This window comes from Rhyacophila brunnea, unplaced genomic scaffold (genome assembly GCF_057557595.1).
Source record: "Rhyacophila brunnea isolate RB1 unplaced genomic scaffold, BYU_Rbru_1.0 scaffold_22, whole genome shotgun sequence".
Lineage (NCBI taxonomy): Eukaryota > Metazoa > Arthropoda > Insecta > Trichoptera > Rhyacophilidae > Rhyacophila > Rhyacophila brunnea.
This window is the reverse complement of record NW_028232882.1, coordinates 19,928,310-19,949,392: the sequence shown is the minus strand read 5'-3', so window position 1 is coordinate 19,949,392 and position 21,083 is coordinate 19,928,310. Positions and strand designations below refer to the sequence as shown.

The 21,083-nt window shown below is 36.6% G+C and overlaps 5 protein-coding genes across 5 annotated transcripts; 4 read left to right on the top strand and 1 right to left on the bottom strand.

Moving 5' to 3' along the window:
- The first annotated feature begins 424 nt into the window (after positions 1–424).
- LOC147070171 (histone-arginine methyltransferase METTL23-like) lies at positions 425–6,000 on the top strand. Its single transcript, XM_085950006.1, has 3 exons — positions 425–595; positions 832–961; positions 4,320–6,000. The coding sequence occupies exons 1-3, from the start codon at positions 491–493 to the stop codon at positions 4,763–4,765; spliced, it is 681 nt and encodes a 226-aa protein (XP_085806132.1). The 5' UTR covers positions 425–490; the 3' UTR covers positions 4,766–6,000.
- On the top strand, positions 4,803–5,066 carry LOC147070172 (SRA stem-loop-interacting RNA-binding protein, mitochondrial-like). Its single transcript, XM_085950008.1, has one exon. The coding sequence runs from the start codon at positions 4,803–4,805 to the stop codon at positions 5,064–5,066; it is 264 nt and encodes an 87-aa protein (XP_085806134.1).
- On the top strand, positions 5,150–6,000 carry LOC147070170 (acyl-CoA-binding domain-containing protein 6-like). The gene has a single exon (XM_085950004.1). The coding sequence runs from the start codon at positions 5,150–5,152 to the stop codon at positions 5,924–5,926; it is 777 nt and encodes a 258-aa protein (XP_085806130.1). The 3' UTR covers positions 5,927–6,000.
- Positions 6,001–8,242: 2,242 nt separating this feature from the next.
- LOC147070169 (uncharacterized) lies at positions 8,243–10,653 on the top strand. The gene is made up of 2 exons (XM_085949678.1): positions 8,243–8,310; positions 8,601–10,653. Exon 2 carries the CDS (start codon positions 8,601–8,603, stop codon positions 8,838–8,840), a length of 240 nt encoding a protein of 79 aa, XP_085805804.1. The 5' UTR covers positions 8,243–8,310; the 3' UTR covers positions 8,841–10,653.
- A 133-nt stretch (positions 10,654–10,786) lies between these two features.
- Mys45A (SDA1 domain containing protein Mys45A) lies at positions 10,787–13,232 on the bottom strand. Its single transcript, XM_085949677.1, has one exon. The coding sequence runs from the start codon at positions 13,074–13,076 to the stop codon at positions 10,947–10,949; it is 2,130 nt and encodes a 709-aa protein (XP_085805803.1). The 5' UTR covers positions 13,077–13,232; the 3' UTR covers positions 10,787–10,946.
- Positions 13,233–21,083: the final 7,851 nt, after the last annotated feature.

Here is a 21,083-nt window from a genome sequence, read left to right as displayed (position 1 = left end):
ATATTTACAATTTTAAATCTGGCGCGTAAATAAAATTATTTAGTCTATGGCTGCGTCGCTGACGCTTTGGTGTGGGGCCAAACGCGAAATTCGCATCAAATCCAAGCGGTAGCGACAGCGATAGCGAGGGCGTTGCGAATTCGCTGCGAATATTCGCTTTGGTTTGGGGGAGGCTTTATCGTCAGTCTTTGATGTGTTACCACCTAGCCTAGGTACCCATACCTATATACTAACTGGCGCAAAGAGATAGTAAAGCAGTATTTATTTTTAAACCTATTTTGCAGCATTCATATTTTGCATGCTCTAATAAAACGGTCTTTTTCGAATAGATTTTCCGCATAAGGTTTTTATACGACACCTTTAATAAATTTTAATGTCAGCTGTGTCCGCTCATGGCTGATTGTCTATTATTTAATCGTCTATTCTTTATGCTCTTGTCAAATTGGTATGCCGTACAGAAATAATCTTATTTCGTCTATATTTTATTGAGATGAGCGATGGATTAGCCGAACAAACAAAAAAGTTTGTGTTCAGGTCCAAGCCTATAAGTAACGGAGACATACACGGTGATTATTTGGAAATCCGTATCCCTGAGGTATTTTCATTGACTCAGCTTACATAACCCAAGATTGCACGTGGGGTATCGGCACCGTTTATCTAGTAATATTATGTACCTAAACTTCATTGTATTGTTACTAATGTATTAACCGCTACACTATGATATATTGGGTGACGGTTCCTTATCTATAATTTGAGTCAGTGATAGCTTGCATGGTGTGCAAAAGTGTTACTCAATTCCAACAGTACATATATCGACTTTCTAATTTTTAGCTCCTGCAAGCTAGTTATTCGTTTTACACTTGGCCATCGGCTCCTGTGTTGGCTTGGTTTTTATGGGAGCAACGCCATAACATTATTGGAAAACGGATTTTGGAGATAGGATCCGGAACAGCTTTGCCAGGTACTGTTCTTTCCAAATTTAATTAAACCTGATTTGAAAGAACCCGATGTGATGTGATAGGTTGCCGGAAATAATATTATTATTCAAAGGGGAGTATAATGGTACTGCTTAATAATTAAGGCGTACGGATTTGATTTCTTCCTGATATCAGAAACTAGACTGGTAATGGGCTTATTGTCGATCGCTATCGCTGGCAGTGTTTATATCGCACCTGTTGAATCGGCCCGTTTTTCTCAGTCCCTCTCCTTTTTCCTTCTCAAACTACCGAGCCTTAGGCTAAGGCCTGAGTGGGAAACGTTTTGCGGGGCGTGGCGTGCGACGTGCATGTCGATCACGAATGCAAGTGTCCTGAGTGGCAGGGTGCGAAGCGTCGTCATTAACTGTCACATTAGTTCTTTAGAGTATACAACGCAAGACTACGTTCATAGACTAATATCGCACACTGAGATCTTATACCTATTGTTTATATTATATAAATTATACTTACTACGTCCCTCGCTTCACGTTATTACGATTTGCTGTGATGAAGTACAAACATTTTACGGAACTTTAAACATCGACAATATAGACAACTTTTAAAAGCAATGAAATAAGCAATGGGGAATATTCTCACAACCGGCGAATTTAATTAATTCCATTTTTCAAAATTGTGGTATTTTTGACGTACTATAGTTTTTTAATAGTATGCGGACGAAAATGTTACTTTTTTTAATAGCACGCGAACCAAAATCTACTATAATTATAGTTCGGTTGAGAACACTGCGCTCACTGACAGATGACGGCGGAGAACCAGTAAAAAGACCCAGCAATCTCGTTATAGTTGCGAATCGTCGATGGTTCCATTGTAGAATGATTTATCTCTACCCCATTGAAAGAGAATCAGATCTCAACTGAAATAGTTGAATTTATAGAAAGTCACTGTCATCATATTATAATATGTAATTTAAAAAGTGAAAATATTTTTCATACTAAAAGTTTGCACTTCACTGTTCGACACCGTGGCTGCAGGTTCTAATCCTGCATCTGGTAAAGTCACAAAGTCACATGTGTTTTCTCCAGAGTAATACATGCCTGCAAGGGCCCTCGTAGTAGTCCTATGCGTCAGGGCCTGGCCTTTCATCTGGGGGCCCTGAGATTGATTCTCGCCTAAGTCACAATATATTATATTTATGTGATTTTCTCAAAGCCTGTGTGTTTGTGATTGTTTCTCTTCTATTACTAAATATACTACTGTTTCACTACACCACTTTCATTGGTTCTCATGGCCAGTTGTAGTGTTAAAAAGAATATACCTATTGTATACTTATATATTTATTTATTATTTTAAATATATTTATTTATAAAAAGAGTTAGAGGGATGCCTAACAACCATTCCTCATAAAATAAGTTTAACATAATTATCATGGTGTCAAGATCCATATGCTCGGTTAAGGAGTGAAAATAGTAATTTATCTTTATTTTAAGTTCAAGATAATATACCTACTGAATCTTTAAACTTTTCATTGTGGTGTTGTATAGTTGCCTATGCTTATTTAATTTATCTAAAAAAATGTAATATAATATGAGGCAGAATGTCTGCTTCTGAAGTATGGATTTCGGGTTCGAATCTCGCTTATGGTGAATTCACATTTTTTTTTAATGTATGTTTTGACCCAGAGCATGTACTTGACCTAAATAGTTAAGGAAATGGCAAACAACCATTTCTTGTAAACATCTGTTAAAACGTCCTCGGCAGGCAGCCCACACCACATGCAAAAAATGAATTAACACAAATGCACCTCATAAGTACCATTCGGGTAAAAAATGAGATTATAGATGTATATGTTACGCCGAATGTGCGAAATTGACTATTATATGAAATGGGCAAAATTTTGCCTAATTCATGTAATAGTCAAGCCCGTTGCCTTATTCATGAATTAGGTAAATTATCTGCCGAGTGCGTGAATTCGCCAGGGTATGGAATTCTTAAACTGTCAACATGACAGTAGAAAAAGTAAATTTAATGCCGATGGTTTTATTAGTTGTAATTGGACATAATATAATATTATTATTACAGTAAAACCTCGTTAATAAGAACACTGATAATTCGAAATTCGCCGTAATTCGAAATTTTCGCGAAAAAAAAGTCCCTTGAACATTATTTTCATATAAAACCATACCTTTAATTCGAAATGATTTCAGAGTCCCTGGCATACAAAAATATTCAATAAATCGTAATAAAGTACACTATTTCATGAGCCAGTCATTGAAAATTGTGACAGACTTTTCTTAAAAAATCAAAAATTACTTATTTTAAGAAGGTAATAAAAATAATCCTGACATTTTATGACCCAATTCGGTAGGTACATCTATGATCGGAAACAAAATTAATTTTTTTTTTTTCAAAATTTTAATATTTTTCCCCCATACATGTCATAATTTGTAATTCGAATTTTTTTTCGATCTTCGGTCCCATGGAATTCGTATTAACGAGTTTTTACTGTATTAGGTTAGGTTTTGTAATTCCGAATTCAACTGAATGTCCATTTTGAGGTTAGCTAACAATAGTGTCAACAAACTAACTCAAACAAACAATCGACCATTGCACGATTGCTACCCAAGCACGAATCAAATCGCGAAAATACCTTTTAATAAAATTCTTCCGTTATCATATTATAGTCCTAGATTTTTTTTGGGCATAGGAAATGGATATGAACATCATTGTAGTTATTGATTGGTATATTTTTTATATAATCAATGACATTTGACACATTTGGTTAGTTTGATTAGTTGCAAAAAACACCACCGGAGCGCGACCATCTATTTTGACCAATACATGAGCATTTGACACATTTGGTTTAGTTGCAAAAAACACCACCGTAGCGCTACTATCTAATTTGCCCAATGCATGAACTAGGCAGAAAAATTACTGCTGAATTCACGCACTCGGTAGATATTTTGCCTAATTCATGAATAAGGCAACGGGCTTGCATTTTTCATGATTTAGGCAAAATTTTGCCCATTTCATGTAATAGTCAATTTCGCACATTTGGTGTAAGATATACGCTAGGACCTAGGTAGTATTATCAGATATCTATCTCAGTGTAAAATTTTATAGTTAATTTTATATACAGAGGTATCATGTCTAATCATTTAAAAACCCAATCCGTAAATACCTCTTAAAACGTGTCCATACTACCTCCTCATCAATCATCATTGTATAAAGTTTGTTGTTTTTTTTTAAATTTTGAATTGTCTTGAAAAAAACTTCAAAATTTATGAGCGGAAATGACGCTATTCTAAATATTGTTGTGACTATTTCAAACTTTTTTTGTCATGATCATTTTGATTAAGTTCAAGAATTATTTATTATTTTCAGGTATATTAGCTGCAAAGTGCGGTGCAATTGTGACACTGTCTGATAGCTGCACTCTTCCCAAATCGCTATCACACATATCCCGCTGCTGCGAAGTGAATGGTCTGACTCCCGGACGTGATATTAACGTGGTCGGCTTGACCTGGGGACTGTTTCTCACAAACGCACTTAACATTGGACCATTTGACTACATCATAAGTTCAGACTGCTTCTACGATCCGGCAATCTTCGAAGACATTTTAGTGACGATCGCGTATTTCTTAGAAACAAGCAACGCAAAATTTTTGTGTACCTATCAAGAAAGGAGTTCGGATTGGTCCATTGAAGCATTATTAAAGAAGTGGAATTTAAAGTGTAATCTAATAGACCTAGGTGCAGACACTGGGATTGACTTTATTGAGTTAATGGGAGATCACTCTATCCATTTATTGGAAATAACTCACTCTTAAAAGTTCTAACTTAATTTTTGCTCCAGATCAAACAGGTATGGCCAGTCAAGTCGGAAGATTCGTTGGAAAACTTTTTGTTGGAAATCTTCCATGGACGATAGGTCACAGAGAGCTCGGGGAGTACTTCTCGCAGTTTGGCCGAATTCAAACAGCCAGAGTCGTATTTGACCGATCTTCCGGGTTGAGCAGAGGATACGGTTTCGTGGAATTTACTTCTAAAACCGGATATGATAACGTTATAAATAGACAAATGCATTCATTAGAAGGCAAGGTTTTGTCTGTGAATCCCTCATCGGCATAGTGATTCCCGAGTTAAATAGATGTCCTATCTCGGTAATTTTAGCTGACATCCAATTATAACTCTGTAGCATTCGAAAATATACAATGGCTGAAGCTTTGGATACCTTTTCTGACTTAGATTTCTCTGATTCTGACAATGAGGGAGACGACGGGAAGCTCAACAAACAATTCCAAGTCGCCGCAGATCACATGAAACATCTAGTCTCCAAGTTGGATCAGCAGAAACTTTTAGAAATCTACGCCCTCTTTAAACAGGCCACGGAAGGCCCGTGCAATATTCCGCGTCCGAACTGGTATGAAGTTCAAGCAAAAAAGAAATGGGACGCATGGAATTCCGTCGGAGATATAACATCGGCCAAATCCAAGGAGAAATACATTAGTTTGATTACTGAAATCGATCCAAATTGGAACATGCAATCATCATCGAAAAGCAAGGAAACCAAAAAGGGCGGCCAATGGGCTGCGGTCTCCAGCTTTTCCAAAGACGAAGAGGCTTGCGCTTGCAGGGACATTTTTGATTTTTGCAAAGCGGGTGATGTCGCCAATGTGAAAAATTCTCTACAAGCCGAGCCGCACTTTGTCGGTCTACTCGATTCAAACGGACTGGGCTTGATTCACTGGGCCGCAGATCGAGGACTTTTAGATATGATTCGTTTTATTTTGGACGCAAATTGTGACGTTCACCTGCGAGACTCAACCGGCCAAACTGCATTACATTACGCCGCGAGCTGTGGCCATATTGACTGTGTAAAATTTTTGCTGAAATGTGGTGCCGATAAATATAACAAGGACGATGATGGCGCAACCCCCGTTGACTTGACAACTGAAGACTCGGTTATGGAGATATTGATGAATAATTAAGATAACATTGAAAGCTTTTTTCGATAAATTGTAGTCTTGTTATTTTGCATAAAATAAATATGTTACGGTATTCATGTCTGATGTGTTTTATATCATAATCAGTGCCTAATTGCCTAGACTTTTTCTCAACCTTTTGGTGCTCGCGGAACATTAAGGATTTAGGTTTAAAAATAAAACTACACATATCTTTATAATATGTTCTAATTGACCAAATAAAATTATCATAAGTCGTAATCACTTTTTGTCACTAATATAACTAAAAAAGCTTATATTAATGTGACACTTGAGCTTGACGTTTTTTGGTGATTTCGTTTATATTAGGGCATAATATTAGATGTGATAAACAGACTCCCTTTTCACCTTCAACACAGTTGAGTCCTTACTCTTTCCCTTTTTTTGAAACACTCACATAAATAGGATGTAGAAAACTGTTTTTCTCACAGAAATGCAAAACATATCTGGAGATAACTCATGGGTTTGATTTTAAGACTGCGATCAGTTAAAATAGAAGATAACTCTTAGAATATTGTAAAATCTAAGTCAGATATAATTGGGTTCCCATACCCAGTCGTATCTCTCTGTAGTCACGGATGGAGGGTAACGTTGGGTATTAATTGTACTCCCTAGGTTTCCGAATGCTCCACCAAGGAGGCAACCATGAGTTTTGGATACCTATAAACATTTCAAGATTATCCCCCCTATAGCTCTATTTTTCTTTGAAATGCCAGTAGCTTATCCGTAGAAGTATGGCTTTTTGATCTCTTGCATACTGGTGTACACACTATTCAGGTACCTAAATATCTCTGCCAAGTATGCTAGTTTGGCACACAAAAGTTCGCTGCTAAGATATTCACAAAAACTTCTATTCTTTTCTGATTGAAAAACTCCACTTCCCCATGATAGCCACCTTACTTAGTGTATATTCTACGGGTAGCGCATGCACCGAGGTTCACCAGCTCCCACTGCTTCCTTAAGCATACTTTATAAGTCGACATTTAAAAAAAACTTCGCAGAACACTGATTGAGAGCCGCTCGCCTAGAGTAACTGAGGTAATAACCCAAACGCGATACATTCCACCTGTGTACAATGAAATAAAAATATGAGTTCTGTAGATGCACACAACAAATTATAGCCATATATGTAGGTAGGTATATAGCTCCTAGGTGGAGTATCGTGTGAGTGTATCTTTCAAGGTGCGGGTGCAATCTTCGCTTCCAGCTAAAATTACGTGTAGTTTTTTCAATGTATAATCCAGAGCAACTGAGTGGTTAATAAGGGCTATTCTTTGGAAAACCCGTTGATGGAGGCCTATATGCTAAGTGTACGTCCTGAGTGCCAGCGTTGAGCGTTTTGCGAAACTCAAACGTATAACCGTGTATGAAAATGTTCGTAGACAATGTCTTTTTTGGTTATACGTTTGAGTTGGGCAAAACGCTTAACGCTGCCACTCAGGACGTACACTAAGAGTAAAAATGGTGATTTTTTTTTCTGTGTTCGAGCTCTAAATAGTACACACCAATGTTTTTCGACCAGTGCAAAGCATTGACATGGCACTCATAAAATTAACGATTTGCATACATTTCTTCAAAGTCTTGATTTTCGTGATTGACTTTTAATCAAGTTGTATAGGAGTGTTCGACACGTTTAAGTTATTAGTTTTCAGTAATACACATAATGAGCTCCAAAACAATGACAACACCGAGTTAGTTACTTAATTATATTATGTCAATCATTGTCACTGAGGTGGGTTATCAGAAAATATGCTCTATTGAAGACATTGAAGTCAATTTACTCAACTTGGTACCTAACCTGTGCGCTGCACTTGTATTGTTCAATTACCTTCAATGTGTATTTCAAAAACCGCTATAACACTATGTTGCTTACAAAAACCGCTATAACCAAAGATTTAAGTCTTTTATTTAATCAGTGGACTAGAATACAATATAAATAGATATGCAAAATATTTCCAAAAATAACCCATCATTGGGCAAAAAAAGAAAAACATCGATAATCCCTTTATCCATAAACTGAGTTTTTAAAAGTTTTTATTGATTTTCTCAACAAAATGAAAAGGTGTTATAGCGGGTTTTGAAACTCAGCGACACAATTCACCTTTCCTCACAAAAATTTCAACACGTGTTTGAGAATCCTACAATTTTTTTTCGTCACTTTATTAGATTTTTATGAGTGAATTAACTTTTATTTCATTGACGAATATATTTTATTTTTTTTATAAAATATCTGAAAATTCGTGTTATTGAAATTTTACCAATAGTATCATAGATAATATACGTAAAAATATTATCTATGATTGCAACACCAAATACTACTGTCAACAGAAAAGTTTTAAGGTTAATTTTTCAATATACAAAATCGTGAGAAAGTACGTAGATAAACATATATTCAATTATAATTTTTCTAAAATACCGAAAGCCTTAATCTGATTTTCCAATTACTTAATTATATGGCCACAGACCATGAATGCATCCATGTATTTTTATGACGGATATTAGTGTTTGGTAGATTTGATCATTTTTATCCATTAATATCAATGACATTAATGTATTTTAATTAGCTATTAAAGACAGTATTCTAGCTACAGGATTGTCATTTAAGCTGCTTTCATGCAATAATCTACTCTCAGGTTCTAAACTTCAATGCTTTCATTTTTAGATGATGCGAAAAATAGCCAAAAATAATTTCCTCGACAAACTGCACAGAGGAACAGTATGGGTGTGCATTGGTGTCACTCTAGCAAGTTCAGTGGTCATCGCTGAACGAGCTTATTATTACTTCAGATTCACGAGACCAGCAAACAGAAAAAAGTTAGAAGAAGCTCAGTCAGAACTCTTGAGAGAAGGAGCCTCCGACAAACTATTTGTCAAAGACCTGACCAAGGAACTCCATGCTTAAAACGATTATTGTATCTAATAACACGTGAGGAGTGGTTGACACTGGTCGCTTAATAATTTAAACAGTACTGTTGCCTGAAAAATCTGTCCTACAAATAAAACAAAGAAAAATATTGATCCATGTTGCTGTGCTGGAATTTTGAATTAAGTGTCATTTGTAATAATTGTATACATATCTAAGAAATGGGAAAATTTTACAAACCTTTACATGGTAATACTAATGTAAATATCCTCTTAAGGGCTATTTCCATCTAATGAATAGGTACCTACTATGCATAGTTTTACTAATATATACAGTAAAAACAAAACAATGATTGGGTTGGTCAATGGGGTGTGTGGGGATGTTTACCCCTACTAGTGCTGTTAATTACCTGGCAGCCGATGTACTCGTTGCGCTGACGACAGTATACGTATTCGTACACATACAATCCACGAACCGAACGATACTAAATCCAAATGAATTACAGTTTTTTTCAACGTTATTTTCTTTCTGAGGTTAAATATTTATTAGAATTTTTTAATTTTCGAGTGCAAGCATATTTAAGTCATTTTTACTATTAAACGTACAAATCGCAAAAAAAATGTAGAATTTGTATTCTGCCACTAAACTGGGCCCAACGTCACTGAGACATCTCGTTTGCTATAGGATTGGTTTGTTGAATATCCGTTTTTGTCGAAATCGACCTTTTAATGCAGAATGATTTTTTGTATCTAAATGGACCAGAACCATTCTTTTCTTTAAGTCGTTTTGTAATGAATACAGCATTCAGATGGTGTAAAAACAACAATTTAAATACCTGTATTTAAATATAAGATAATGAAATTTGTTTTTCGTCTCCTGAACATTTGACATTTGGTCTATTCGAGAAACCAATCCTACAGCGACGACCTGACAAAGTCCACTCATAGTATTCTCATCGAACATCACAATTGCAATAATTAATGTCTCAAACCATTTCTTTTATTAAACAAATAATTCTCAACTGCGTTAATGTTGACCATCGGTTTTTGCGTTTTAAATTAAGGTATCATTAATTGCCCTAGTTACTAACCGGTTATTTCTAATTACATGTTTTCTACACAAAAAAATGCTCTCTAAATGTTGTGATTTTGACTAGTAACAACAAATTACCATGGTCACTCCTAAGCACAGAATGAAAGTTATATCGTGGGATAACTGCCAAAAGTTGGTAAGTCTCGAAATCATGTTATGGAGTAAATGCAATTTGAAAGTTTGACATGCCATCTAAAACCGGGCATAATGTTACTTTCTTCATGATTCACGGTCATCTGATGAATAGAACATGCACATAAAATGTTCTATTCAGATGACCTTCAATTTTTTTCTAGCATACCTACATATAATCTGTTGCTAATTCTAAATGGGCACCTTTATAATTGTCAACTTTTTTAGTGTTGGAGTTATATTAATATGGTTTTTTATGAGGAATGGTTGTAGATCATTCATCCAACCTATTGAGATTTGACTAGGCTCTTAAATATGTATACTATTGACGCAATATCACTTTGTTCAAAACCATATGAATTATATTTTTACTGTTAACTGAATTTACTACTTACTGCAAATTCTTTATGGGTGTCTATAATTTAAACCAAATTGAGTATCAAGTAACAATGCATTCTATTCAACACACTTATCTCCCACAGTGGTTTTGTTTGTATGGGCAGATTCCACAAATTAAACTTAGTGGTTGCCACTCTTTGCGTATTATGATGAATGTCCAAATATCAGTCATTGGGCTAAACATAATTGAGAATTTATTAGGAGTACCCTCGTTATACCTGTTTGATACATTCAATAGTTAAAAAAGATATATTATATTAAAACATCGTAGAATTTTTTCCTGTTACATTTCGCCCAATTACTGAAAAAAATGTATTTATATATTGTATATAGGTTAAAAGAAAATGAAAAAAACAATTAAATAGTTTTAATTTAGATTTATTTGTCTGACAATTTGCATTTGGAAATAACATTCTAGTCTTGTGTGGAAAGAATAATGATATGTTTAGTATTTCAAAACTAACATATTGTCTCTTCCACAATAAGAATTATTGTGATAGTTTATTTCTGCTAATAAATATTTCATCGCATTTTTTTTTGTTTGATTAAATAATTTTTAAATGCCGCCTGTTTATCCTTGAAAGAACGTTTTACTTTTCCCTTCGCCTTGTGGATGATCATTTGATAATTCTTTGTCTTCTTCTTCTCCCTGTTTGTCTTGGAACAGTTGATATTTTGTCTTCCATCTTTGTAACCGAATTTATCCCGTCCCGCCCTTCCGGCCTTGACGCTTTCCATGCGGGCTTTCTTGTCATGTTTCTTCTTTTTGTAAATATTTTCGATATCACCAAGTGATACCAGTTCCGAGGTCTTTTGCGTGTCCACTTCCTCATATTTTCTCTTCATAGCTTTAGCCACTCTCATATGCTTCTTCAAATTCTCCTTATCGATTCTTTTAAAGTCCTCGTCGGTAAAAATGCGATCCAGTGAAACTTTTTGTGCATTCTCAATTTTTGATACCATATCTTCTTCTGTGGGCGGGTTATCAGCGGCAGATTTGTCAGCTTTCCTTTTAGCTTTAAGAATCTTTCGTTTTGAATCACCTTTGGTGTTTGTTTTTGTTTTGGATCCCGTTTCTTCTTCTGAAGAATCCGTATCGATTTCTAAATCTGATCCTGACTCATCCACATCCACCCAACTATCACTATCGCTGTCGTTATCTTTTTTATTTGACGATTGTGCAGTTACTTCCTTATTAGACTTCTGTAGAAGGACTTCTGATCCCGGAATGTAATCTCGGACGTCAACTTCGCCGTATTTTTTATTTTTAATTTCTACAGTCGCTTCAGAAGGACGTCCTCGGTCTTTCTTATGCAAGAGTTCTGGCATTGAACCTCTAAAGAGGACAATCAACGACTTAGACGCCATCATAACAGAACGGTCTTTATAATTTTTGTATTGTGCTAAATCTCTCAATAAGTCTTCCGTCATGGCGAGAGGACATCTCGCGCATATTTCGCGAACTGCATTGAGTCCAATCGCCATAACGTCTGATGAATTACGTTCGGTCACAAAATTATTAACGAGTCCTTTTATGACAGGCTCGATCACATCAGGCGGGACTAGTTCGTGGGACGCTTGCGCGGCGAACTGTAATATTCTTGTTACCTCCCGTTGGTGTGGTTGAATCAATCGAGATATAAACGGATAAAAGTTGAACAGGAACAAATCATGCAGTCCGATCAATCTTGAAATAACATCAAGGGTCATCAGTTTTACCTCAAATCTTTCATTAGACGATTCGAGTTGTTTGAAAAGTTTCTCTGCAAAACCTTGAGCGTTATTAACGAGATGAAGAGCGGAGAAATTAAAGGAAGGTGCATTAGATTTCTTCTTTTTTGTCTTTGTGACAAGTTTCTTAACTTTTTCTAATTGTTTTTCTCTTTTACGAGTTTTTTTGTTAAACTTGTTTGACATCATTGAGTCTCTGGCGCTGGGTTCGTCCTCACTTTCAGAATCAGAGTTTTTCTCCTCGGGATCTTTACCGAGGAAGAATTTCAGCGATGCCACCATCACTTTGGTTATTTTTGAGAAGCAGCCTGTACTTGCGATTACATTGACAGTTTTCGAGTCGTTCCAAACGTTTTTATTGTACAGCTCGATCATAATATCGACAGACATCTTCGCCGCTTTCGGATTAGAGTCTTTCAACATCGAATACATAAAATTTTGCAGAGTTGAGTTCAACTTCGCATCTTTATGTTTTGAATTAATGTTTTTTATGTCCGTAATAATGTGAGTCTCGAGAAATTCTCGCAGAGCTTTGTCCTGACACTTGAGAAGTTGAAAGAAAACTTCCAGAAGATCATAGGGCGGCAGAAGGTTCTTGTTCCTCAACAAAATAAGCGCTTTGCAAAATGTCATCCGCATGTTGTTATCCAATATTGTATTGTGGGTCTTTAATACGTCCACTAACTGCTGGGGAAATAGCTTCAATTCTTCAGCATAACATTGGGCAACCTGTGCCAAGAACATTACTTGCTCGTCCAGCGCTTTTGAGTGTTGAGCCGGCGACAATCGAAATATATCCAACGTACTCTCATAGTGACGATATTGCTGTACAAATTCATCACGATAAGAGTCAGGGTCTCTTTTTATGAGGTTTTGAAGTTGAGGCAAATTATCGGGAAGCTGATTATTATGTCGCACCATTATGACATTTATTGCATATGTCTAGAGGACAATAATTATAAATTGTTAATGAAATGACAACAGACGTATCACCGCATGTGTCATTTTTTGGTTAAAGAGAAATAGACAATATATTTATGTTCAATGCTGCCAGTTCCCCAATCCATAGATAATAAAGTGCTCCCAACTCTGAATTTATCGCAATGCATTAATCATCGATCAATCTCAATAGAGAAATACTGTGACATTTATGATGGAATATATCACGAATGTGGACTGACAGCCTCATAATAAAAAATTTAATTGGCTCATCAACATTTCAAAAGTGGCGGGATTATATTACTATTATTCCAATTTGACTTTGAAGTCCTTGAGATAGGGTTTGCTCTTTCTTCTTAGCGTGAGGTTATATTCTACTAATTTATTTTCCTTTTTCTTGTCGTTGGTCATTCCTCCGTTTTTATTTATTGGTCATACCCGCGCGTCCATTTTTTATGTATGGAGTTTGGGATCCCTTTGTCTTCATTCTGGATTTGACTTTCTTATTGTTTACATGTTGCGTCTGACAGTTCATTATCTATCAAAACAATTGATCAGTGATTATGGCGCAACATCTGAATTACCGTGAGGATTATATTCTAAAAGCAATGGACACCAGACGGCGAAGCAGAACTGCTACAGGAGGAAAAGTTCAACGTACGAGCGTAGATTAAGATGCTGATGTTTGAGGTATCCTCGTTACGTACCTTATTTCAGCAGGTGGACCGGCAAGGAGTGGCACAACGCCCAAAAAACAATTCTTAGCGGCCCCTATGGTCGTAGAGTTAGGTCTAAATGACAAGTTGCGTCGGTGCGACCACTCGTCATCAGCTAACCATCTGACGGAGAGGACCATCGCGGCCCTCAAAAATACGATGTTTTCCCAACGGGACAGCTTCTGGAAGGGTATGCAAGGGTTAGTGGATAGGGCAACCAATCCTCAAAACATCATAACAGCGATGAGCCTGTACCAAAAAATCGGAATTTTGGGGACAAAGCATAATAAAATTTGCGAGAACATGTCTCAGATCCTTACCGGAAGGATACCTTCACTCGGGAGGCTCTATCAAGGATTCCTCCGAGCTGAGAGTCCCGGAAGGCCCTCGAACTCACATTATGGCCGGGGTACTCCCAAGGGGCGACGTCCTGTGGGAAAGGAGTTCTCCATCGGAGGTACGGGCTCCACCAGGGATCCGTACTCTAAGCGAAGGTGACCGCATCTGGACGACCAACAACATTTGGGGCCGCCTAAGAGACTTTCGGGGAGTCTGGATGGCGTAGTGTACCCCCCAACATTGGTAAAAATAATAGCCGTAGCCCGCATATCTTTTGTGCGGACACCACCATTGGTAAGTCCTTCTTTACTTTTACGGAAAGAATTTCAAACGCAACAATCAGCAGAGGTCACTCTCGAGATCGAGGACTTAAAGAACTCAGGGGTTCTAGAAGAAACGGGTCAAACCCCCAGTTTTTCTCTCAACCCTGTTTCTGATCAAGAAAGAAGACGGGACCCTATGCCCTCTTTTCAACCGAAAGCGTTTGAATGCGTTCCTACAGCCAAAGCCATTCAAACTAATTCACCATTAGGAGGTTCCAGCCGTCTTACAAACAGAAGACTGGCTAGTAATAATAGATCTAAGCCAGGCGTACCTCCAGATACCAATGGCTTCTCAATATCGTCGATTCGTTCGACTAGCCTACCAAGGGGAGCTCCTACAATTCACGTGTCTCCCGTTCGTGCTGCCAGCTGCTCCGATTATGTTGGCATCCCTGACCAATTGGGTCGCCGAACGCCTACGAAAGAATGGCTGAGAATATTCATATACCTAGACGACTTCTTAGTAGCCAACCAATCCGAGGAACAGTCTCGGTTCAGGTGGAATACATGATAACCTTCCTACAGTCTTTAGGGTGGTTAATAAATATTAAAAGATCCTGTCTGAACCCAAGCCAACAATGAGGGTTCCTGGACATCACGTAGGACACTGACATGACCCGGCTCACGGCTAGCTCAATAATGCTACCGGGCCGTCACTGAGGAGACTAGTGATGAACTAGGAGAGGTGGATCTCCTTTGTAGTATCACAACTTTTGAATTCCCGAATAAAACTCTCAGCTGGTGTGGTGCCGAATTTATTCAGGTACTAGAGTTCACGGTCACACAATAAGGTTAACTGTCATTGTTCCCGTAATTAAATCTCATTAAAGTATCAGCAAACTATTTATTTGTTCACTATAGGATCTCTGTGAAATCTTTCACGAGTTCCCAAAAAGTCACACCTAATTCAGAGAATGTATACGCCGATATTCTTTGGATATTTTTAATTCGAGAAATATTTTCCCATAAGAAAGAAAATATAAATTATTCTTTGGTCACACAGTATTAGGTTTATAAAAAAGAATAGAAATTATTTTATTGTTGTTTATAAAGTTTATTTATGTTCACAGTACATTTACAAATATTTATTTGTGTTTACAGACTTGTTTACAAAAGGTTTGCTTAATGTTTACAAATTTATTTACTAAAATTTGTTTTTATGTTTATGAATTTGTTTACTAAAATTTATTTTATGATTATGTTTACTTAATAAAGTTTCAAAAATTTATTTTATAATTCCGAAAAAAGATTTGTAAAATTTATTATTACAAACTGAGTTTATTAATTTGTTTTTATAAAACAAATCCGATCACGTAATTTATCCCGATTACGTCACCTCGTATGATGAGTAATGAAAAATGAAATTACTCCGCGAGCGCGTTACTATCGACAGATACGTGGTATTCGAGCTACGTTTTAGCGGCCGACGTCACTACCGACAGATACGTGTTATTCGCGCTACGTTTTGCGGCACACGTCACGACCGGCAGATACGAGATATTCGCGTTACTTTTTGCCCGTCGATGGGGACTTATTGTAGGTAAATTTCACGAATGTTACTGAGAACCGTATCTCGTATCCGCGGAAGGACTGCTGCTTAGTAGGAGATCGCTGGTGAGAAGTGTAGAAACTAATGATTTTACGGGAAAAGTGGTCGCCTTTTATACCCTTCGGATAGAGGTTTAACAGGAAACAGTCCGTAAGGGATAGCAGATGTATATCTTTCTCTCACGGGATAAATTTACGTATATCTCCCGTTCCTGGCAACTTTCTAATAGAGATATCTTCTAATTAAATCGGGTTAAATTTACTCTACCTTATTTTCACAAAATAAAGTTTCAATAGGGGTGTTTCAAGTACCCTCTAGAACAAGTCCCTTAAATACGCCGTTGCGATGACGTAAGCAAAATAGTTGATTTTATATGATTTTTCGTGTTCAAACGAAGGGGAAAGTTTCTAGCTTTCCATCGAGGTATCGGAATAAGTATTCGGGTACTAAATAAGGGAATGGCAGTCTTTAAATTTAAAATGTCAAAACGAAAGGTTGACACCCATGTACTAGTCCTTTCCACCACTCTCGGCCTTTTTAGGCCAATAGAATTTTACTAAGTTTTAATAAAACTGTTTGGAGCCGCAGAAACTTTCTCATTCGATATTTACCTTTCGGACGAACATTATTACGTGAAAATACTATAATATTATACTTAACATTCCAACTTAAATATATAAATGCTTAATTCTAACAATATGTTATTTACAAGCGACTACAAATTTATTTAGTCTTTAATAGTGGCTTTTCCATAGTAATCTAAACGTAACCTTGAATCTATTTTTACCTCGCGAGCCAGCACAGCTGGGCCGTAAATTCTAGTCGGACAGAATTCAGTTAAGGTTCAAGGTCACGCGTCAATTTGTATTTTTAGTCGCAGTATTTGATTCTTTTATTTATCCAAGACGTGATTAAGATTTATTATTGTTTATGGGTAGAAACCCATCTATACCAGAATCTTAAGTTTTTCCAATTGTTACTTTTACAATATTCATTATAGTCAGCGAGTTATAGCATTAATAAAGTCTATAATTATAATTACGCGTCTATAGATATAGATACGCGTTTACAATATTTTTATAACGGTAGTTAACTTCTATCTTGTATTGATAAAATTAGTATTAAAATTCTTTATTTACAATTATACAGTATATAAATTTATAAATATTCAATTTTCTTTTTCAATTTTCATACACTTCCATTATTGCTATAAAAGTTATTGAAGCATGTACTTGCTAAATTTTACGTAAACAATCTCTCCCATAACTTATTTTCTAAGTTTAATGGAGATTTCCCGGAAATTATTTCCAAATTAGATCGCGCCCAAATCTACGCGACGTGTCATCTCGAGGCCTGTGGTCACAGCGTTCCAATTACACTTGAGCAGTCTCGATTCTTGGAGGCGAAATTTTTTACGTAAAATTTTATTACATTTACAAAGAAAAGGTTAACAACATACATTTTACTTCCTAATACTAAACGATTACGCTACTGGTTACCTGTTCATGGTCTTTTTCGACCATTTCTTCTCTGCTTCTTCCATAGTTTAGGACCATGGGACTTATATATTCTGTTTGTACCTTGTCGTGAGGTTGTCGCAAGGCTATTGAGAAGTAGAATTGACTACAAGGCTAGATTTGTATAGTTATGTCGTTAAACCATACTCTGCCATAAACACTAACTGAAACTGAAGGTCGGCGTTTTTGTTCGTGTCAACACACACAACAAGCGGAGGTTTCTGTCGCCGGAGAAGTGTGTAGCACTCCGTCACCATCTGCTAATGCAGGTACAAAAAGGCAGTTGGTCCCTCAGACAGGCACATATCCAATCCCTTCTGGGGTGACTCAACTTCACATCCTACCTCCACGAGGAAGGTTGCATTGCCGACGGCGACAACGCTCCAGTCATCAATATGGCCGAAGTCCCATCCTCGCCAATTGATGACAATCCCTCCACAGGCCTAACAGGACATCATGTGGTGGCTCCAGGTGATAAGCTCCTCAGAGTTGACACATATCAATCACTTCCTGACGACAGACGCAGCCGACACAGGCTAGGGAGCCCAACTGAATGAACACCACCTATCAGGTACGTGGGAACAAGACCAGTTAGCATGGCATGGCATTCCAACAGGAAGGAAATGTTTGCAATTCAATCTCATGACACGGCCATAAAAATGTGAGCCATCAGCTGACATTCTTTTGAAAAATTTGTGACGTCACAACTTTTCGGTCCGACCTTAAATGTCGATTCTTACTTGCAAATACGTGGCCTACCTCTAAACTAAGCTATAACAATTATGTATGGAGTCCCATAGTACAATCTGAGCGACTTATAGCCCCTCAGAGTGAACTACGGATGAGTTTTCTTTCAAGGAGGCCAAACGGTCTTATAAGGTGAAATGTAAGTAATTGAAATGTATAGGATTAAGGTTAAAAATAGATAATAAATTGTAAACGATTTATGGGATATCATTTGCTAAACATTGTAAATAAATGTCCATTTGTATTTAATCTGATTTTGAATTATATAAAAATAAATTTAATTTTTTCAAATTTGGTCTCGATCTATTTATCGCTGCCAAAGCAAAATAACTTAAATAAATAAATTATGATATCAAATATTGTCGTAATTAAAATCTAATGATTACATTTTGTAAGTGCTGATTACACACGTCTAAATTAAATAATAAATTAATGTTTTGAGTTGTAATAAAAAGGGTACAAATTTAAGTACCTACTTTTGTAAAAGCTAGATGGAGGAATTTCGAAAATAGAAATTCTGATAATGTAAGTCCAAGGACTCGTTTTCTCTCCTAATTTACAAATAAAAATTGTTCTTTAGATCTGTCAATTAATCTCGACAGATCAATATTAAATTACCCGAAATAGGTAATTTTCAAACTCAATAAATAAATACTTGTCATAGAAATCTAGACTGAAACTAATGTTATACCTATAAGTTGAAGTGTTCTATAAATGTAATTAAATAAATTTTAATCGTAACCACTTCCGGTTACCTACAGTTAGCACGCAAAGTTCTGCATAAAAGAAACGGACAAGCTCGATTTCTGCCATTCTCTTTATGCGCACGTAACTGATCGGTGGTTTTAATGATTCACGTTCCTATTACGCTTTATTTTTAGCGAAAATATTTTCATTTTTTCTTACCGCTAACCCGATAAATGAATTAGTAAATATTTGGACAATCTATGTCGAAAGCACTATAAAGACTTTTACGATTGTTACTAAACTCGTACCACTTATAGGTATTTATAAATTGCTTATTTTTATTCTATTAAATGATCATAATTTTCCGGAAAAGCCGGGAAATAAACGGCTTTTCTGTGATTGGTCCAAGACTTTGGCTTTTGGCTCTGTGGAGGAGGTAGAAAAATCTCTCATTGGACCATTTTTCGCGCATGTACACGCCCAGAAAAATCATGTGAGACCCTTAAGGTCCCTTTTTAACATAGTAAGTTGATAAAATCTATACTTCGATAACAAGTATTTGAACCTTTATACGTAAACGTAATCTCTTGATTAAAAATATAAGTAATTCTTTAGTTATTCAAGAAAACTTAAAATTAGAGTGGGGGGAATGACGTCAAAATCTCGGGTCTTCCCCATTGAAGGTCTATATAACGCTATACATTTCCATCTACTTCAGTCGTCGATTTTTCAATAGTGCCGAGAGGCTGTGCCCGAGAGCGATCTGAATTCGCATAGTTTTTAAATATTTTCTCGATATATTAGCGGAATATTCCCGACGCGTCACAGGTCTGACGTCATAGTGGATGACGTGTGATTCGAGCTGTCAGTTGATAATGTCAAACAACGCAGCGTCGCGTCATCGGTTTGCGATCTTATTTTCACAATCTCATTTTATAAAGAAACATAGTTTTCTAAAGTTTGTAATCGGCGGCTCATAGTCATAAGTGTGTAATCGTACATAAATAAATATAAATAATTATAATTAGTTACTTTTATCTAATAAATGAGTTAAATAAGTTTTATAAAATAATTAAGTAATTATTTGTAATTAAACTAAAGTGTGTAATTGTTAACAAACAATTAAATAAAATAAATTTATTTATCAAAGATAATTTAAACCGTATTACAGCGAGGAGTTTTTATTTTGAAAATAATCTGCGAAGTATTTTACGAAAAACATCTGATACTAAAGAGAGTGACAGATAGTCAGCTGACTTTGACGTTTACGTAAATATTTACGGAAATAAGTTTGAATTTGAAGTTAATTAAATAATTAACAACTCAGACCCCAACCTATTACTAGGTGGTGATTCTAAACAATATAAAGTTAAATAATATCGTTGTAGTGTATTCTAAAAGTGTCAGACAAGAACTTTAGTTGACCACCCTCTCCCAAATAGTTCTGAGCTAGCCAAACAAAGGTTCTTAATCGGTCTTAGGGCAGGACCGGTTGAAGATAAAGTACCTTTGGGACTATTCCGGGACCGGGGTATCGTCACTCAGGTACAATCAATCATGGGATCAGATCTGCTTCTGCAGACAGACAACAAAACAGTGGTGGCATAAATCAACAACGAGGGTGGTACAAAATCTGTCACCCTCCTAAACCTATGCCGACAGATACTAGTATTTACCAGTCTAGCCAACATCACGTTAACTGCTCAATACTTCAGCAGAAATTACAACTGCGTGGCAAATCGTCTCTCCCGCAGACAACTCATTCCCGAATGGCACCTCATCAACACCGCAACCACTCCCCTGTTTCAAAGATGGGGTGTTCCCGAGGTGGATTTATTCGCAAGCGAAACAGCACATGTCATTGCAACGTATGTGTCACGAGACGTGACAGACAGTGGCGCGCTGTTTCACGACGCCTTCAGCCGAGTGTAGGACTTCAGACTGGCGTGGATATTTCCCCCACCAAACATACTTTCACGAGTCCTAGCGCACCTGAACTCAGCAAAAGGGAAGTACTTACTAGTGGCACCGAGCTGGAAACAATGCTTTTGGGGAGTGGACTTACGAAAAAGGGCGATAGTACCTCCTTATACAATGCCTCACCTACATAC

What these genes read in the sequence shown, in the direction of transcription:
- LOC147070171 (XM_085950006.1), top strand. Translation starts at nt 491, where the DNA reads ATGAGCGATGGATTAGCCGAACAAACAAAAAAGTTTGTGTTCAGGTCC. An exon ending in TGGAAATCCGTATCCCTGAG is followed by an intron (nt 596 to 831) that starts GTATTTTCATTG and finishes TCTAATTTTTAG; the next exon opens with CTCCTGCAAGCTAGTTATTC. An exon ending in ATCCGGAACAGCTTTGCCAG is followed by an intron (nt 962 to 4,319) that starts GTACTGTTCTTT and finishes TATTATTTTCAG; the next exon opens with GTATATTAGCTGCAAAGTGC.
- LOC147070172 (XM_085950008.1), top strand. Translation starts at nt 4,803, where the DNA reads ATGGCCAGTCAAGTCGGAAGATTCGTTGGAAAACTTTTTGTTGGAAAT.
- LOC147070170 (XM_085950004.1), top strand. Translation starts at nt 5,150, where the DNA reads ATGGCTGAAGCTTTGGATACCTTTTCTGACTTAGATTTCTCTGATTCT.
- LOC147070169 (XM_085949678.1), top strand. Translation starts at nt 8,601, where the DNA reads ATGATGCGAAAAATAGCCAAAAATAATTTCCTCGACAAACTGCACAGA.
- Mys45A (XM_085949677.1), bottom strand. Translation starts at nt 13,076, where the DNA reads ATGGTGCGACATAATAATCAGCTTCCCGATAATTTGCCTCAACTTCAA.